Source organism: Pygocentrus nattereri, chromosome 25 (genome assembly GCF_015220715.1).
Source record: "Pygocentrus nattereri isolate fPygNat1 chromosome 25, fPygNat1.pri, whole genome shotgun sequence".
Lineage (NCBI taxonomy): Eukaryota > Metazoa > Chordata > Actinopteri > Characiformes > Serrasalmidae > Pygocentrus > Pygocentrus nattereri.
The window spans coordinates 22,378,763-22,400,194 of record NC_051235.1 but is presented as its reverse complement, the minus strand read 5'-3'; the positions used below and the strand labels follow the sequence as shown (position 1 = coordinate 22,400,194).

At 39.1% G+C, this 21,432-nt stretch overlaps 1 protein-coding gene across 7 annotated transcripts in view; it reads right to left on the bottom strand.

The window, feature by feature from the left end:
* znf536 (zinc finger protein 536) overlaps positions 1 to 21,432 on the bottom strand; it is a 252,111-nt gene that overhangs the window by 18,699 nt on the left and 211,980 nt on the right. Inside the window, exon 7 of one of the 7 annotated variants that reach the window (XM_017703627.2) lies at positions 6,200 to 8,508. The exons of the other annotated variants lie outside the window; for them this stretch is intronic. Within the exon in view, the coding sequence (XP_017559116.1) occupies positions 8,399 to 8,508 (110 nt within the window). The 3' untranslated portion in view covers positions 6,200 to 8,398. Of the gene's footprint in view, positions 1 to 6,199; positions 8,509 to 21,432 lie in introns of those variants that run through there. 7 annotated transcript variants of the gene reach the window in all.

Below are 21,432 nucleotides of genomic sequence, written 5' to 3'. Positions count from 1 at the left end.
ACAATTCTGAGGATTTACATTCCATATTTAGTAATAAGTATGGAAAAAAACACAATTCTCTTTGTTAACTAAGTGCAACAGATGAATCAGACAGAGGTTAGGCTGAAAGACATCAGAGTTTTCCTTTAGCAGTAGGCCAACTATCACCTTGTGTTTCCTTGTGTTGCAGACAGAGCAGAAAGGAAAGTCAAGCGAGAGCTCAGAAAAAGTATGAAATGGATTTCCTGGCCAGGCTCACGATAAGCTGGTCTGTATCACCATCTGGTGGCTATGTGCGTGAATTGCAGCCTGTTGGAGCCTGCCCTCCAAACGCAAGTGAAATGAAAGCCAGCTGAACAAATGAGCGTGAAGACAGGTTCAAGCACAGGTCACCATCTGCCTGGTTACAAGTGCTGGCACACTGCAACCCAGCCGCGCAGTCATCTTAAACACATCAATCGCATGCATGCACACACAAGCATACACACACACACACACAGCTGCACAATATGGCGCCAGTGCAAGCGGACGAAATGGAGAGTGAGGTGAGGTGAAAGATGGGTGCAAGCTGCTGAACAGGACAGAAAGAGGGAGGAAAAGCACACAGAGATTAAAGCCAGAGAGGAAGCGTCGAGATGCACACACAAACGAGCGACCACCTGGCCTACAAGAGCGATTAGGCCTTCTGTGAGTCTCAAATGCATTTGCTGTTGGCTAAACGCAGTTTCTGTAGGTACAGAAGGACTCTCTGCTTCCCTCTCTCTCTCTGCCTCTTTCTACCATCTCTGTTTTTGTCTCTCTTTCCTCTCTCTGTCCCTCTCTCTCTCTCTCTCTCTCTCTCTCTCTCTCTCTCTCTCTCTCTCTCTCTCTCTCTCTCTGTCTACTTGAAGCTAATGTTGCCTGGACGTTCTCCAGTCATATTATATATCTTTTCTTATCCACTTCAACTTTATAGGCCACATTTCACTTCCTCACTCTCTATACTACATAACATACATGTCAGTTAGGTGAGGAAAGTACAGAAAAAATACAGTTAAGTAAAAGTTTTAAAAGCAAAAATGTTTGTGAGTGAAAGTAAAAATGCATCTACCTTTAAACATATATAAAAGTAGATATTAATGAATTATTAAATAAACAAGAAGTGTATATAAGTAAAAAGCAAATGTTTTAGTACATAAATAAAAAGTTACCACCCAATGCCACCCAATGACCACTCTGGGATAGGCTCCAACACTTCCCATGACCACGAAGTTTAAGTGGCTTAGAAAATGTCTTTTTTTGTGTGTGTGTGTGTATTTCTGTGTGTGTGAGATTTCAATAATGCTTGAGTAGCCCAAAGTAATACATCAGTACAATACTCGAGTACAATCTTGTACCCATAAACTCATAGCTCATAGTTAAACTCATAGTTAAAAATAAAGGTGGCAAACAGATTTTTTGGAGCAATGCAGTGGAATAACCTATCTATGTTCCTATCAAGCCTTTTCATAGATGGTTCTTTAAAGTAGATGGTTCATAAATGGTTCGCTTAAACTCAAAGTCTAGAAAAATAAGCAGTCATGGGCTGGAGGTTAGGGAACTGGCCCTGTGGCCTGTTGCCGGTTCAGTCCCCAGCGTCTACAGTCCATTACTGAGGTGTCCTTGAGCAAGACACCTAACTCCCAATTGCTCCTCACGCGCGCCATGGATTGGGCTGCCCACTGCTCTGGGCAAGTGTGCTTACTGCCCCCTAGTGTGAGTGTGCTCACTAGTGTGTATGTGGTGTTTCACTTCACGGATGGGTTAAATGTGGAGGTGAAATTTCCCCGTTTGTGGGATTAAAAAGTGTCACTTAAAGAACCTTTTTAGTATTTGAAATGAGCAAGTGTGAAGAACACTTTTAAATTTTAAACCCTTAAAATTCCAGGATTATTAAATCCAAGCCTGTATATTCAGTAACTACAACTGTAAACTAGCTTTAGCTGTAAATTATTAAGTTATACAAGTGTATAATAACATTTTGGACTTTTAGGACTGAGGAGTCTATGTAAAGTAAAAGTTCTATATCTACAGTCATATACAAATCATTTGAATGTTTGAAAACCCCAGCCAAATTACACATTTCATCGATTTTGTAAGAGAACATAAGTCTACAGAGCAACACAAGTCTACATAAGTACTCTACAGAGAACACACATATGGCATTTTTGTCATAATCCTGAATATTACATTTTGGAAAAAAGTCAAAACAAAAAATCTAAAATGTGTAATAACATTTGCACTGATCACATTGTACTTTACTTATTTTTATATTGTTATTTTATTTATATTGGTACAGTGCAAAAGGACTGTAATTGTAAAGTTATAGAAGTGAAGATTGAAAGTCATAACCTGTGAAGGTTATTGGGTTCAGAGGTTAATGACATTACAAAAAGCTCAGATTTGGCTCTACTGTTACTCAAATGTATTTTGTGGTGCAGCTCACGGTGTGGAGGCAGAGGAATGGAGGGAGTGTGAGGGAAAGGAGGAGTGAGGAGAGAGAAACAGTTACATTTTTTCAGGATGTGAGTTTTATTGGGACCAGGCCCTTCTACATCTGGTCTAGTGTAGTTCATCCGTTTAAAAATTAGTCAGCCGTTGACCTCGGACGGCTCCCCTCGCCGGGGTCCTGATGGAGGGTTTTAACCCAAATATGGATCCCATCAGACTAAAGGAGATCAGGTTTCCTCCCTCCGAGACCACAGTAACTCACAGAGAATGTAAGAAAATACATCAAAATAGGGCCGTATGTTAGGGAAACGTTCCTACAAGCCACAGTGGAAGTGATGTGTGTACATGTGTGAATGCATTTAACTCCTTGTTGGGACCCCGTATACCCATGTTGATATGCAAGAAGTAGGTACATTTGAATGGGACTACGTCGCTCCATCTATTTGGTTCAGATAAAATTCGTATCCTCCACAAAAGTGCCAAAAGCTTTCCTTTGGATAAATAAGGTGAAGGCCATTCACATATAAATGGTTAAAGGAAATATTTCTAAGGATATTAGATATAAGATAATCTACTGGCATGAATTAGTAGAACAGGAGTGGGAAAAAAGATACAGAGAAAATGTGACTCCTAACAACCTGGTAGGCCACCAAACCCAGCACCATCAGATTCACAGTACTTAAAGCCTCGAGAGACAGAGATAGAAAATCAAGCTTCACTCTTGCTTCACATCTGAAAAAATCCACTGTGAGAAGATGATTCAACACCCAGTCTCATCTCCAAGCTTTTTATTTTATTGCTCTGTTTTAAAAAAATAGGTTATGAAAAGGTGCAAATATGTACTTTTCACCTGGGAAAAACTAATTCAAGGTAAACAGTTGGACCATAAAACTACTGTTGTACCTTTGAGATTACATTTACGTTGTTTGTACCTTGATGACCAAAAATGTACCTGCACAGAATCATTATTTCTAACAGTGTATGAGTCTGGGAAAGATAAGGAGGAAGACGGTAGTGAGAAAAAGGAGATATAACAGAAAAGAAAATTTGAAAACAGAAATTTGAGGTTTTATGGTCTGAATTTATCATTTGTAATTGGGATTATTTGGACCGTGAGAAGCAGAAACATACAACCAAATTTATTTGAAAAACTCTAAAGAATTGACGCTGTTAATATATAACATATTTAATAACATATTTCATTTCTGTTAAATGTGTTTTTCTGAAAGTAATTTCTGAAAAAAGAATAACTTAATCCGCATCATGACTGGAGTAAAATAAATGTAGGGAGGTCTTTGACTCTGGTCTTTGACAGTTCTGTATAACCCCATGTCTTGACATTATAAAGAAACAAACCTGTTACATTGCGATTGAGGGTGTGTGTGTGAGAGGAGGGAAGAGAGGATCATTTCCCTGCATTCAGTAAGAGAGCAGGCAGTTATCAATCCGAGTTATTGGCACAATAGCCCCAGTGCCAGGGGTGACAGTTATGCTTTGCCATTGGCCCATGTCAGAAACAGGATGAGTGTGTAAATCCCTCTGTGCGAGACAGAGACGGAGCGAGGGAGTGGTGTCCTTGAGAGCTTTTCACCTACATACAGTAAATGACATCATAGAAGCATTAGTCTTGTCTGGTCATTGAAAATGGGCTCAGATGACTCAAAGCAAGTCATCGAGGGCAGAGATCAAACACTCCATCACAAGCTTTCTAATGCACTGCGTGTTAATGTTCATAAGGCTATGTTATCTGTGTAAATGTAATATTAAAGTATTATGCTACACTATTGAGAAACTGTCCATACTTTCTGTTTCATTAATACTTTTTTGTCTGGGTCAAGGTTAATTACAGTAGGTCTGCCATAGATCTGCAGTAATAACAGCAAATACATACTTTATTTTCCTCCCTGAGTAAATGAATCATCATTTTTCTTCAGGATTAACGTTTATTGCAGTGAAATAAATCTGCAGCAGTAACATCTAATGTGCACGTCACTGTCTTCCAGTGAAGAGAACAAGGATAATTTCCTGAAACTCTACTGTTATGATGGCTTGTGCAAGAGAACTCTACAAATGTATTATAACTGTAAAAAGTGTACAGAAATGCTCGCTTTTTACAGTAAAGAACTAGTAAAGACTTTTTAAGGACCCGGCTCAGTTCCTCTTTTGAGTCTTCTTTAAACTCTTGGGGAGTTTTTCCTGCCACTGAGGCTTTCAGTGTCACAGTTTTTCTTGCCAGTCTCCACCCCTTTCTATCTCCTCCCCTGGCTTGCCTTAGTCCTGCCCCCTTGTCATCTTAATTACTGGTGTTTATTTGTTGTTACCCCTTACCCCTGAGATACAACTAGTTATCATGGAATATCAGGCTTTATACCCATCCTCTGTGTCTATGTAAGTTATGAATGCACTATTAGAAGTAAATAAAGTTGACTGACGACTGGTGATAAGAAGACAAAGAGATGGAGCCCGACTAAGGACTCTGTGACATCATTGCCATTGTTCACAAAAAAAAAAAAAAAAATATATATATATATATATATATATATATATATATATATATATATATATATATATATATATATATACATATTTTGATTTTCAATTTTCTATATCATTTGAACACAGAAGCTTCCCTTTATATTAAATGAAAATTTCATCATGAATGGATCTATAGAAATGCTCCAAAAATTGCTTAGAATAAAACGATTTTACAATAACTTACAATAAAAGTGAAGAACATTTTTGCCCTTTGCTGGAAAGCTGCCAATTTAGGACTGCCTCTTTATCTTTGGTCAGCAACTAAACCACAAATGGTGGGTGGGGACAAAAGGGGCGGGACTTGGTATGGGAAATGGTGACACTCAGCTACTCATTACTGTTATGACCCATGGTTCTCTAAAGTTGCTTTGTGACCAATGTAAAGAGCAGAATATACATAACGTCATTTGGCTGAGCAAATACTGCATAGTACTACATAACAGGTGATCCCTGACTGCCAGTCAAAAAAGCAGAGAAGACGAGAGTGTGGTTTGAGTTGTTGCCTGCAGTGGGAGATGAACAGTGGCGTCTGTTGGGGTTTTCACAGGTTTAAGTATTAACACTACACCAGCCCTGGGGCAGCCTGGGTAATATGAGCTGTCATGATCCACACAACTATTACACCTTAAACTCACAGTCTGTCATTCTCTCTCTCTTTCTCTCTCTCTCTCTCTCTCTCTCTCTCTCTCTCTCTCTCTCTCTCTCTCTCTCCCTCATACACACATAGGGCTATATTCCTGTCTTTGTTCAGTGCATCAATTGACTTCACTGATTACTGTAGCTAAATGCTGCTCAGTCTTCCTCTAAACTGTTTTGTTGTTTTTATTTTTTATATTTATTTTTTTACATACATGGTTTTGATTCTTTATTGATTTGATTATGAAGTGTTTTGAGCTGTATTTTTTGTGTGAAATGTTAGTTTAGTTAAGTTTTGTGTCATCTTGGGGACATTTGGTGCCTACAACAATGTAAATACAAGATGCTGAAAGTTTGTATGTTGAGTTTGTGTTCATAGACAGACATACAACAGGCAGATAGATAGATAGATAGATATGTGCATATGACGGTAGATGGGTGGATGGATGGCTAGATGGATGGATGGATTAATGGACAGATGGATAGATTCTTTATTGGTCAATAAACAAAAAAGTATTTTTCACACATGTTCCTATAAGCCATTAAAATATGCATGAAATTCACTTTTCACACCAATGTGTAATAGTTTGAATACATTTTATTTTTATTATAAGTACAGATCAGTAGTTACAAAACAAAGCATCTGCCATGAGGGTACAGCAAACAAATAAAATTGTACAGCTCACAAGACAGTTCAGAGTTGTGGAATGCTCAAATAGTTCAGTTCAGTAAGACCCAGACTGATACACGCTGTGGTTTAGTTCCAGCTCTGTACCACACTGAGGGATCTCTGATTGGTCAATATTTGCCCAATCCCAATGATCACTGAACCTCTCGTTTATAAATATCCAATCATCTTAACATCCTTTATTGTTTCCTCCACTTGTTATACACTAGACACCTTTTATTTTCCAAACTTCAACTTTATGGAGTAAAGACTGCAAAAACTAATAAAGATTTTTGCACTGATATTTAGCTAAGAAACAAAGACACCATACTGATATCTGAATGGACTTGATTTGTTCTCTCCGCTTTGCCACTTTCATAATGTCTATACATGGTTATTTTGTGGTGAAAATACATTTGTATTTTTTTTTTTCTCCTCAAAGCAACATGGAACTTGAGATGACCGTCACTGATGAGATCAGTCTGCCCAAAGGGACCTTACAAGGTCCTCAGAGTTCACAAAGTAACGGAGAGAAACATTTCACAATGTCAAGGGACGCACAAACACACACACATACACACCTTCATTTTAGTTTAGTTAGCTGTGTACCGTATAGACTGGATTTTTAGATACTATCACAGTGCAAAATACGTGTTGGGGGGAAAAGTCAATAGCCTCTCTATGCTTGCAAGAGGCATGGTTATATACTGAATGGGCATATGCTTGCAGCAACATGAGAAGATTGTCAGTCTCTTTTTTAATGTTATCTTTACTTTACAATGTCGAAGGCAAAAAGTACAGTACTAGAAAAGAAAAATCCAATCTAAGGCCTACAATCTAAAACAGCTAGCTTTGTAGATGCAACAACGCATGACTGTATCTAAGGCTAGACAATATTTGTGTTTCTTGCTTATGTTTCTTTTTTTTAATCATTTTTAACAAGTAAATACATCAAACCATTTTCAGTAGTCAGTAACACTCTGCAACATTGATTGGTGGCAGTATATTACAAATAGATTCTCAACACCTCCTTGAAGGAAGAAGGACTGAGATGAAAGTTTTGCGTTCTTTTTTCAAAGTTCAAGGTTCACAATGATTTTTTTTGTTTTGTTTTTTTTTTTTTGCCAACTAGACCTGTTCTTCACCACAGTTGGGTTTTTGAGAACTTCTCAGCCTGTTTAGTGCTACAGTTCACTCCTTTTTCCCAGAGAACAGCTATGACCACATGTCCCAGATATGTTTGAGGACACAGAAAGAAAGAAAAGGATAAAAACGTGGCTAGAAGCTCATGTAGCCATGTCATGGAGAAAACACCACAGTCCACCATTGCTTCCCTTTTTTGTCTGGGGCTACCATGTGTCCATACAGCGTCAATTTTCTGTCTCCGGAAAGCACTGCATCGGCACACGTTGCGGCACTGGCTGCATCGAAGAAGATGGTTTCGAGAGGAACTCTGCTGCAAGTGTGCTTAGTCTCCACATCCATTTGAAGACTGGTCCAAAAGCTTGGAGATATGGTCCACGTAGGACTGTCAAGGGAGTCACATTCATGTTATGTTGTTTCATTGGGCAGTGTGAAAGGTGGAGAATTCCGTGAGAATTCCAAAAGAAAAGCTGAAAGTCTGCTCAGTTTTCCGATCTCCAGTCTGAAACTGGCTGGAAATGGTTTCTGGGTGTCGTTTTGGTTCGAGGAATGTGTCGCTCTAAGGAATAAAGTTTCTGTACAATCTGAAGCGAAAGAAACAATAAAAAAAGAAATGAAAAACACAAGATATATCAGCTACACACTGTAGAACTGAACGGACATAAAAACACAAGTCACTTTATCCTTGTTTCCACCCTGCTTTGCTTCATTCCCCTCAAGGCATCTTGCACAGGGAGCATCAATCCACATTCTGCATAACTTTATCTCTTTATCCTTCTGAAACTTCAGAGTTATATATATATATAACACATAGAGTTGTATATATATAACACATTGTCCGTCAGCTGTCATCGTCAACATCATCATCATTGTCCTCCTCCTCATCGTCATCAACATCTTCCCCCTCCTCTTGCTCATGTGTCCGGTTGTTGAGTGAGTCCAGCCTGAGGGTGGAGGGGTGTGGGGGCGTTAGTCTCTGATTAGCGGGGCGTCCTGCATCTCAGAGTCAGTTAGGTTAGGCTCGGAGGCAAGAGCAGGGCCAAACCTTCTGGAAGCTTCCTCCTCCGCCCACAGATGAACTACGGTTGAAAGAACAAACGCAGATTAACACCAACGCCCGCTCTCTCGCACTTGCACACTGATACACTTACACAAGCTGACTGAGAATGCTTAGACACTCAACACGAGGACTGAAACAAAGGACAACAGAACATTCCAAATCTACTGTCACTGCTTTGCTTTATTTGAAGTTCAGCATTGAAGATTTTGGTAACACCAAGGTACAATTTCCTAGACCCAGATTAAGGTTAAGCTTAGACTAAAAAGAATGTCCTATGGTGACTCACCACTGGCACTTCAGTTTAGCTGATGTCCAGTTCCTAAATGTTTAGGCACAAAAGACCAATTTTGTAGATTTTACGATTTTTATTATTAATGCTTGTTTATCTGTTTATTATTCACACGATGAACACATCGGATGCACTTTACATTTAGATTCATGACAATCAGATCAATAGAAATTACATTAACATACATTACATTTCAGATGAAAATGACTATGAAATATAACATTTTGTTACAATGAGGTTTTTAGTCTGTACTGACATCAACAATCAAAGCTCCAAATAATAAATGCACAATTGACCTCATTCATCAATATCTTCCCAAGCTTTTTCTTAAATTTGTTCTCGAAAATGTCCTAAGAAAAAGTTTACGTGAAATGAATGCCATGTTCTTAAACCGCATAATTGTTCGCACCTTTGTGATCTTGAAAGCACATAGATTCTGTTTCTACCTAAGAACAAATCCCAGACAAGAAAACAGGGGTGAATGTTAGAATCTTTGTAAAACCTATGTTAGTGGGTTTTAATCACTGTAGGTGATTGAGGCCTATGCAGCTTCACATCCTTAACCTGTCAACTGCAGCAACTGCTGATTACATTTGTAGTAACTGCAAATGATCTTCACCAGTTGTCATGAAGATTCATGTGTGCCAAACAAACGCATCACTTAAGTGGTACCAAAATGTACATACACACTGATGACAATGGAGAAACATTGGTTGTGACTGTAACGGCACAAGACAAACACAAATCCATCATCATGACACTGCAAAGTCACAATGAATTATTAAGTGTCTTCCTACGGCTCATATTACTGCTAATGTGGATCGGAACGCACCGGCTGATTCAGAGTAAGGCCCATATTACCAATTGCAGTATAAGATATAGGGCAGGTCTTAGAGAGATAATCACACTTGCAGTGCCATTCTGATGTTAGGTTAAAATCACTGAGTGTGTATATATACATATATACATACATACATACATTAAGCCCAGGTAATAAACATATTTGATGCAAAATTGTGCAATTTACATGAAAGTTATTAGAATATGACTTTTTCTCCAAGCAAGATTGTGTGTTGGCTAAACAGAATGAGTTGCAAAAGACTGCAGAGGCATGCAGCTATTTGCTGAAGTTGGACTTGCAGTGGAATGCTTACCGTTTCTCTAATTATTCTCTACTGCAGTGAGAAGTGAGTAATACGAGCTGCTTCATTCTCCGTACAAGCCCGGAGAAGAAAAAAACCGATTTGGCAATAAAACCTACACAGTGCATTTCCACGTCATGTTCTTTTAAAACGCCTCCATGAAAATGACAAAATAAAATTAAAACACGCGTTTTGTTTGAGGAGGTGGGGGGGGGGGAGGAGGTGGGGGGGGGGGGCGTCATGGAAATGAAACGAGGAGTCGCTCCTCAGCTTAATAACGGAGTAACACATCGCCATTTAGACGGCGCCTAAAAGCAATAACGCTGACACCTCCTCACTTCGCATTATGTACACAGCCGTACCGTCATTGGCAAAGATCAAGATGTATATTTTTTTAAATAGCCGCAGTTTTGAGGCTTTAGAAACTGCTGATGGAGATTAAGCAAAGAATGAAGGCATTTCCCCATCCGCACGCGCTAATGTCAAGAGACGTGGCGATGTGAAAGGCTCGCTAACAACCGGAACACCAGTGATTAATGGCACTATTTCACACTTGAAACACCCTTTGCGCGGATTCAGAAACAACATTTAAACGATCTTTTTCTGTGAAGCCACTTTTGAAGACACTAATAGCCTAGTGCTGCCCTAATCTCTGAGAAATAGCCTAAAACGTTGGCTCGTCTTTGAGAGAAAGGGCTCCATCTGTGATAACCCCCAGCTGCAAGACAACGCTCCGGCCACTAGATGGTGCTAAGAGACCCTGTATGGGTCGAGAGCTCAAGTTCACGCTGACAATGGCCTCACGGTGTTCAATGTCATCTCCCTCCAACCTGCAGATATTTCATGTAAACGTTAAGACTGAGTGCTTGTTATGTTTCTTGAGAATGTGAGGCGATTGGCAGTGCTTAAAAGGATAGGCTGCGGTCATGCTTTTACAGCTGTCTCAACGCATTTGCTGAGTCCGAGAGGAAATGAAGATAATCATAACCATAATGATAATAAATCGTGTTCGCCAGCTTTCCTTCTTTTTTTTTTCTTTCTTTTTTTTTTTAACGCCAGTTCTCCCAAGGGCGCCTGCTCTTTGTGACTTCCCTTTAAAGAAAGTTCCAGTAATGAGTTACAGATTACGCCCCATATTTGATTTTCACTCTTCATTAACTAAGCCACCTGGAATGTTATTATTTAAGGACGCCATTCCTTCTCCCCAAACAACTGCCACTGCGAGCTGGAGACTTAACACATCAACTTTATAGTTCCTCTCGAGTCATTATCAGAAAAGGTTTTCTGAGTTGGTTGATTTCTCTCTCACTGGAAGACTTGTCTTTAAGAAACAGATACATTTTGTGTCCTGTAAAAGCTTTTGGCCTAGCATACTGCTGTGTTGTGCGCGTTATGCTTGCTTTTGTGAATCCTTCGTCCATGGGTTTTAAGTGAACAGATGACATCTAAATCCATTCCTGTGTGTAAAAGGTCAGAAAACAAAGCACAAACACAGACTTTAAGCTTAGGCGCCTTCTCATACAGTCTCAGAGTTCAATGGAGAGCAAGCAGTCTAGCGCCCTCTACTGTTTCTTTCTCTTATCACACATTTGGTGCACACAAGGCAGAGCAGGGGCCCTGGAAAGTAATACAAGACATATGGTAAGAGGACTCATAGCTCCAGGATCCATCTTATGTTAATACATGTGTCATGCTTAACAGAATGGCTAAATGAAGAGGCGGACAGAACAATAGCCCAGCACAAGGCTGGGAGCAAGCTCTGTTAACAAGGGCCAGGCCACTCAGGGAACTGTCCCTGCTGTCTCGGCTCGAAGACCTGACATTTCACAACTGCCTCTTCTTATCAGTGCACCACACAACTAAGGCAAAGGCAAAAAAAAATGTAAAAGTGCTCTAAGGCCGCGCGTAACCATGCTTTATGCGCTGGGTGCTAAATAATTCTGTCTTTTTAATACTTAATCAATTTTAGTGTATATCTAGCTTTGTCACAGTGGCACATTAATTTTGGAGTTTAGAAGCTCATTTTCAGATATCATTTTTAACCTAAGAGGAAAAGGAGAGGTAATTCTGTAATTACAGCCACACTCTTTAAAAGAAAACTCATAAAACCCTGAAATAGTAAAAACGTTCATAACTTTTAATGAGGCAAGATTTTATTCATATCATTTTGGAGCATTTCCATTGGTGTGTTTATCATGAAGTGTTCTCACAATGTAAAAAGAAACAAGGATTTTATATAAAAAAATGAACATGTGCGGTTGTACATTTGTGGTTTTGATAAGACATTGATGATTTACAGTACTGTGTAAAAGTCAGAGACCACCTTTTAATTATTTATTTTCCAGTCAAAACAGCCATTAATCTGAAAATGTAACCAACCTCAAAGACTGAACTTTGGTGGTAGAAAAATTACCCCACATATTTGCACTAAAGGCAAAGAATGAAACAAGTGATATTTAGCTGTTGAAGCTTCTGTGTAATTTTCTGTTAAATACACTTTTTGTCTTTTTTTCTTCTGCTGAGAAATAAATACTTAATAGCCATTTTGACTCAAACTTGAATAAAAATGAAGGTGGTCTCTGATTTTTGCACAGTGCTGTACACAATGAATATGGATAGTGAACAATTGTCTTTTATTTTAGTTTACATCACAGATGCTAAACTACGTGTATGAGATACAAGTAGAGTTGTTTGTAGAGGTGAAACACTTTGGCTCTCTTCATTCAAAGGCTGCTTTCGGTCCTGTCTGAATGAGGGGTACATGTAATTCACAGTATCCTGCTCAACGCTGAACACACACGGCCCATACTGAACACACACCACACAAACTGCCATGGAGAGTGGCTTTGTTCTCTCCCAGGCATCCGGCACTGTTGGAAAAGTGTTGTTTTTGGCAAAGGTAGGCCTCATTGTACAGACCAGTATTTATAAATATGTAAATACGAGTACACACACACACACACACACACACACACACAGGCACACAAACACACATATGAACAGGCTGAGCACTAGGAAGTGCACCCAAATCATATTTTTAGAAGGTTTTAATGAACACAGGATGTTTATGAATACCATTTGCAGTGATTCACAAAGACTAGAAGGATCAGCGTGCACCACCCCCACCCCTCCCTCAAAGTGTAAAAGAAATCCAATGTTTCTGGGGGGAAACAGCACAATTGTGCTTCGGCGGTTGTGTGGGTTCAGATTGCCCTCAGATAAGCACACTGCAGTGCCGAAAGAACACAAAAGGAGCAGACAAAACTCGTACATGTGGCACTTAAAAAGGTCTCCTGCCTGCTGCTTTAACGCAGGGATTTGTGTATCCTTCTTTGTAAAGGGGAACTTGCGCTAGGTAAAACAAATAGCACATTTGTTATTCTCCTGAAACACACCAGGCATAAGCCATACCGGATGACAGTGGGTTAGGGAACAGTACGATACAACAGAGGAGAACTGGGGACAGGAATAGAACCGGTGTGCATTCGATTAAACATACATAATAAAAATGCTTACAGCAAAACAAAAAGACAGACACGACAAATATGAAGGTTTCTCCATCAAAAGGCATCCTCAAAAATAAAATGAAATGAAAAGAGTTATAAACATAATGGGATATCTATAGCTACAATCAAAAAGGAGAACAAATTGGGCATACCCATAGGAATATGTACATAAAGTGCTATGTTTTATAAAGCTGTTGGATATTGCAATGATATTAGAAGTGATAAATTATGATCAACCCCTTACATCCCCAGAAAGTTTTAACATGCACTTTTATAACATCAACCAGTTTGCTTTGAAGTTCCTGAATTTACTGAATAATAGGCCTTAATATGTAACAAACCTGGGATTTTAATGGGTTAAAATAGTCTCTAAACGTTGAACAAGTACAAAGAGCAAATTTTATTCCTTAAAAGCTGTAGTGATGCAGATTTATAGCAATAATACTATTGCTGTTGCGTCACACATTTTACATCCCATAGGATTAAGAATAGTCATCAAGTTTAAAGTACTGTTAAAGGTTAGATAAGGACAGAGCTGTATACATGTGTATACTTAGTAGTTCTATAGCAGAGTGGTTAAATCACTCTCTCTTTGCTTTGTAGATGAGGGTTTAAGCTCATAGAAGCACCCCACTCTAATGTTAGACACTTAATTCTTAATCTAATGACATCATGTAATTTTAACATATTTTGTCTTCTCATATTAACAATGTGTTCATTGCAGACATTCATATCATGATAACTATAAATGTCAATAAGAAAAACAAAAACTGAAGCAAGTTACAAATAAACTTAAGATTTAATAGTATAATCAAAAGGAAAACTAAATGAAATTTTAACATGAAACAGTTCATTTCATTCTGTACTCTCCTGGGAACTTACATAACGATCACAAGTGAAGGCCTCGGACACCTACACTTCCTGTGTCTAAATCACACTGAGATGAGTCCATCTTGGACAAGGCCATGGACGATGGCTGGCAGGCTGGAGAGGTCTACAGAGAAAATGGAGGGAAAAAGAGTGCGGATGTGTCTGACTTCTTCTCTGACTCCATTTCTGGGGCAGAGATCCTCATACTGATAATACCTCCACAGAGCAATTTAAGCCCAAACACTGATGCTGCAATCTGTCTTCTGTGCCTGATAGCGCTTTCTCCTCTCTCTCGCCCAAATTACTTTCTTTCATATCTAATTATATTTGCTAATGATCTTATAAGGGAATAATGGAATGTGCTTGATCTATTACCTTTTTTTGCAATACATAAATACAATACAAATGGCAATGCGGCATTTGGAGGTATTGCTCTTTTCCTACAGTTCACTGAAAACAGAGGAAGCAGACGATATCTCAGCTCAGAGAGCTAGATTTACACTATATACTGCCTTATGCTGTCAAAAATACATATATAATCACTCCTGTAAAAAAAAAATCTCGGAAATGATCTTGACTGAAATGACCTTCTTTACATCTGTTACAGTAACTTAAAAAAAATGTTAAAAAAAATTTCTGTTGGTTCATTTTTGTGGAATGTTACACAGTAACAATTGGGAGTATGCACACTATACAAAAAATACATGTAGGAATAAGTTAATCTCTTATTGGAAAATAACAAATTCTAAACTTGGATGTATGTTAATGTGGCAAAATTTTAGTCCAAATAATTTTAGACCATTCATCAAAAAATGTTCACACAATGTAAAGACAGCAGGAAAAAAAGGAATTACATGGTTTCTTGGACATCAATGGACATCAAGGCCTGGTAAAAGGAAGTCAGAAATCATCCTCTTTTCACGTGCTGTTAATTGCTAATCTTTAAGGAGCGTCCATTACGTGGCAAGTTGTGGGCTGCTGTAGTAGAGCAGCTCCACATGGGGGTGACCCTCAGGGTTACGACCTTAACCCAGACACGTGAGTCCAAAAGTGAGGACAGATGTTTTACATGAGTGCTTCACAACAAAAGCGCAAGCATACTGTGGTCGAACTTGACCATGTCCCACTCACTGCGGAGCTTCTGTTTGTTTCTCACCAACTCAAGCACATATATAGTCGATCTGAATTTCCAATACCGTGCAAAAGTCAGAAACCACCTTTTTTTTTTGCAATTTCCAGTCAAAACAGTCATTAACCCCTTAAAATCCCAGGTTTATTACATGTTAGGCTTATTATCCAGTAACTAAGGGACTTCAGTGCAAACTGGTTTAGCTATTCTTAGGTTACAGAAGGGTGTAATAAAACTTTGGGCCTGTTGGCGGGCCCTAACCATGTAATAGGTTAAGTATGAGATATTTATTTTCCAGTGTGAGAGGAAAAAAAGCAGGAAACATATATACTTTATGTTTGTACATGGCCAAAAAACACCAAAACATCTCTGATGTGGTTTTATGGACTAAAGAGTGTTTATTTGTAATTTGGTTTATTCAGATTATGAGAAGAAAAACTGTAACCAACTTGTAAGAACTGAACTTTGAAAAATATCCCTGTAGATTTATTTGAAAAAAGCAAGTTTCCTGAAAATATTGGGAGCTGTAATAAAGGACATCATAAAAACACTGGGTGACACTTTTTAAGTGTTCATTTTAGATGAAACAAGTAGCCAGGCTTAGGGTTAGATTTCAGGTTGAGGTTAAAGTTAGGGTTAGAATTAGGGCCAGGGTCAGGGTTAGGAGTTGGGTAAGGTTTTGCGTAATGGAAGTAACATATTAACAATACATCTACTTAAAGTAAGTAATGTATCAACAGAACATCTTCAAGATATTTACTTCAATGTATTCAGAGGCTTCACTACTGCTACTTCACTGATATGTTATTGATGCGTTACTGATACTCTGTTAAGAGGTTACTAATTATCTACAAAAGACCTCTTAAAGTGTTACCAAACGTTGGTATTATATTATAGTTTATGAGGTTTCTGCATAATTCATATTAAATGCATGTCTTCTGTGTTATAACCTGTACTCAAGTTCCATTTCCAATGTAGTTATTTTTTTTTTTGTCATGTCAATCCCTGTTTTTGTAAATGCTCGGCTACACTGAAAATAAGGGTTGCCCTCAATGTACGTTCGAGTCAAAATAAAGGTTGATTGATTGATTGATTGATTTCCACTGGAAATTATCTCAAGGACACAATTGATACATATTCACTGATTCATTGTCTATTCATCAGACCCTCTAACCATCCTACAGGTTTTTGAGTGATGTGTATGTTCAACAGTTACCCCCTTCTTTCACAGTGTCTCTCTCCCTCTCTCTCACTCTCCTGTACTGCTGTGATGTATACGTCCCATTGCCCCCATGCCAAGTCCCACCCTGCTCTGTTCTCTCTGCGGTTCCCACAGGCCTGGCAATGGCCAGCGCATGACAGAGCTCTAAACCCCCCCGCATTAATGGAAGGAAATGGCATTCGATCTCCATTTGATCTCCTAATCATTTCTGCTGAAATGATAATTACCGTCCTCAGAATCCTCCCACTGAGAGAGAACTGCATAAAATAAAACCGAGCTCTTTCGCTCTGTACTGTAGAAATTACATCTCCATCAACACTCCATAGTCCTGCAACAAATACATATTTCTTTCTGTGATCGCACCCATAACTGTGCAGGGTCTCTCTCGTTTTCTCGTTGTCTCTCTCTCTTTCTCTCTGTCTCTCACACGCATACACAGCTCCCTTGGTCTGCTGGCGACTGCTGTCTGTGATTCTTTTCAACTGACATAATCCTGATTGATTCGTTCAGCAGATAAAAACTCAGTCCACTTGTGCCCTTTACCGCGGGAACATAATACCAGGCTTTATTCTGCAACAATGTAACATAATGGCGTCGGAATGCGCGGAGGGGGAAAAAAAAAGAGGGCCACGTCTTAAATGACTGTGACACTCTGTGGTCTAATGTAAAATAAAAAGAGAGAGAGAGAGAGAGAGAGAGAGAGAGAGAGAGAGAGAGAGAGAGAGAAGAGAAAAAATCATTAAGCACAGATTACCAGAGTGCCCCATTGCTAACAAGGTCAAAGCAGGGTTGCTGGTAAAAGTTGCTATTGTCTGTTTCTCTTAAACGCTGGCGCTTCACATTTCTGCTCTGATGAGATTTGGTTTGTGCAGTGCTCCAGATTCTCCTTCTCATGTCCGCCTATCATGACCCCCCCCTCACTTTTTAAAAAAGAACCTTTTGTTTGACAACAGGAAGAGATGAGGTCACTTTTTGTTCATCAGGGCTCATTTGAGTATGAATCATGCTTTTTATTTTGCAGAGCTTGACGTGGGGTGAGCCGGGCTCCGCTTAAATAGGCCAAACACACTCACTTCCCCTACACACACACACACACACACACACACACACACACATATACACACAGATGGCTGTGAGGTTAGCCATGTGCCATATTTCAGAAAAGTGTGCTCTGTGATCAAGGCATATAAAAAACAGAAAATCATTAAAGAAAAGCAGAAAGAAGCTAATTGATGCACAAAAGTACAGCCATTTCACTGCATGTGCATGTGGGAAGCACTTCATTTATGACTTTTTTAAAAATCAGTTACTAATATTAAGGCTTTTTATTTAAATAATCCAGAAAGTATTATGTATTATTCCTAACTACTATGATTTATTTAGTAACTGCTTTACTATTATAACTATTATGAATTATTCAGTAACAACTCTTTAATATTCAGTACAGACATATTCAATGCAAATCAACTGATATGATTTATTAAGTAACTGATTTGAAAAATTCATTCACTATTATATTATTACAACTAAGGAATTATTCAGTAACTGCTATGGATTATTCAGTCACAATCATGAATTATTTAGTAACTGCTATGTAGTATTCAGTAACTATTACACTATTAGAACTACTATTATACAAATTATTCAGTTACCACAATGAAATATTAAGTCATTCAGTCACTATTAATTATTTCAGTAAGTACTATACTATTATAACTACTATTATAACTTATTCAGTAACTATTATAAAGTTTTCCTTAACTATGAATCAAATGGGCACATTATGTAGTTGTGAAAGTGAAGAATTCACTCCACATACACCCTTGAACTCTAACCTTAACGGCTTAAAAACATAAAACCTGACAAACTGTGTAACTCAGGGCATGTTCAGTAGATCTCCCTCTCTTTCCCTGTTTTTTCCTCGCTGTTTTTCTCTCTGTAGTATGTGTTGTATTTAATTGGGAGCTCTAATCTAGGAGAGTCGGAGTCCCAGGAGCTGTTGCTGGTATTATTTGCAGGAGCGTCACTCTCACTCGCGTACTAATTTTGCGTGGCGTCGCGCTGCAGAGGGAACGCACCCCCAAACGCCATGTCTGAGTCAGTCAGCCAGCACCAGACGAGCTCCCCTTAGAGTGACACTGTCAGTCACTCACCACACAGAGTGAGAGAGAGAGATAGAGGGAGAGAAAAATAGAGTGGGAGAGAGTAAAAAAGTGGGGGAGGGCCTTTTATCCCACTCGGTGGGACCTGTCAGTGCCACCTTCTCTCAGGTCCCCCACCAGCACTAACACAGCAGCTATCAGAGGGAACCTGACATCCACGCTCTATGTTTCCGGGGGGAGGAATCATAAGAGCGGTCCCACACAGGAGAGCAGCTACTAGCTACATACTCCCCTTAGATCACGCTCTAGAGAATTCCATAAGAGTAGTGACAGCGAGCGAGAGCGAGAGCACGAGCAGAAGAGAGAGATGTTAGAACGTTTTAAGTTAGGAGAATGTAGGTTGACAGACTTTTGCTTTCACAGTCTGTGACAAGCTAAAGGAAAAAAAAATGGTTTCCTTTCTATGTTCGTTTTAAAGTTTGGGCAGATATGAGTGACATAGCTTGTGTAGTGAGAGTGTAGGCTTTCCCGCAGATCTAAAAGTGCTTAAAGCTTCTATAGAGACATCATAAAGATGCCTTTTGGCATCTGCAAGCGGTGCGACTGTATCACTGTTCCCCATTTTTTCGACCCTTAAACAGCTCTGAAGCAAATTACACACAGATTGACACACACTGTCACTCAGGCGCACACACACGCTAACTTCTCAACGTCAGCAAGGGCTGCTGTGATGGAAAATCATGAGCACCTGGCTGGGTTTTTTTTCTCTTTTTTTTATTTTTTAAATGTGATTTCGCCTGCTTCCCCGCCGGTCTCTGATGATTCAACAGTTCCCGCTCCAACATCTGCTACTTACTCTTACTGGGTCTCAATTAAGACGGCACTATTTATGAACCCCCCCTCCTTATTTACGTTTCGATTTTTCCGCATATGTGCCGTGAGTGGCGGCCAAAAACAGGCCCCTCTCAGCTCTCGGCTCACAGATGTTTCCAGAGAGGGGCCAAAGGGTGGGTGTCCCTCGCGCGCAATGCTAAAGGAGAAGCTAAAAAGAGAAAGAGTGATTTAGGACGACAAGATTTGCAGATCTCCTGAGCTGAGGAAGCACAGAGAAAGGAATGGCTTGATTGTGAGAATGGTGAAAGCAGAGCAGTGGAGGGATCTTTGGACAGGGCTGCTCCAACTGATTTAAGAGGCCTGTTTTAATTGACTGGAAATTCTTTCACTAACTCGACATCTGTACGGCACTTTCCAGGCACTGTGTGTAAGGCACACTCCTACAAACACATTCACACAGATAGGTTTACCATACATCTGCTCTCTGAGTGGAAATGATACTGTTCTTAAAGCAGCGGTAAAGTCAGGCGTGGATATGTTATCTGTAAAATATGGATCGTATATGGTCAATCAACTTTATAGGCCAAAAGGTCTGCCAAAGAGCATGACAGTGGAGGAAAATATTGATTTTCCAGCTAAGATGCAGGCCTCGGACCAATGGGCCTCATTCACTAACCTTTCTTTTCACTTTCGCAGTTTTCACGAAGATTCTGACATTCACCAGTGTTTTCTTATTTGGAATTTTGCACTTGTGAATCTGAACATGTGAATCTGAAGCAGACTCTTTTTAGGACCTTTCTCAATAGCTAATTTAAAAAAAAACTTAGGAAGACATTGGTGAATGAGGACCAGTCATATTAAGGATAATCAAATCAAGTCAAATCAAATTTATTTGTATAGCGCTTTTTACAACGGATGTTGTCACAAAGCAGCTTCACAGAATTCCAGAAAATACAAAGTTTTAACAAGAATGTAAAAAAGCCAGGGGCAACAGTGGCAAGAAAATGATGAGATTTAAATAATGAGATTTGCTAATGAGTAATGGTGAAAAGTACTTAAATAATTGTAAAACAAAACAGGTAATTTTTTCAAAACTTCATTCACTACCCAGTCGATACCGTCCTTATATGAAAACCAAGCTGCAAAACCAGCATGTCTTAAATGAACTGTTTTTGTGATATCATGGAAGCCAACACATGCATGCATCTGCCTATTCAGTCTACAGGAGTTTAGCTCACCCCATTCACGCTGACGTTATAAGTTGTGTTTCAGCTCAGGCTGCTTTCTGAATGAGACAGAGCCAATTAGAACAGAGCTCATTTCCATACATCAACCACAGTAACCAAAGCAGCCTGATTAATTCTAGGAGGTGAGGAAAGTTTGGAAAATGGTCATGTAAAAATGAAAAGTTTTTGGAACATAAACCCAAACACATGTTATAAGCAGCCCTCAGGAAAAAAATACAGTACAAGAAAATATTACGTCCATTTGAGTGCTATTTTGGAAGATCTGTGCTTTACACATGCACTCTTGTTCAGTTTCACTTCCAAAAAATATTATACTCCTTAAATATTTATTCAGACCTTTAACTCCTCAGATAGTCTGAGATTTTTCTCTTTTTTGCATGTCAAGATTTTATTTATTTTTTAAATCTGTATCAATGTAAATGAAGCTGCTCATAAGTATAACTCATCTTTGATCAAGAGCTGTTACCACACAGTAGTTGCACCAGACACAGAGCTTGTTGACACAAGTTAAAGCAAGTTAGTCTGGGTCACACAGAATGTGATGTGAAAACTGAGTTTTCCATGTTTTTTAAATAAAAGAGTTTGGAGTAATATGCAAACAT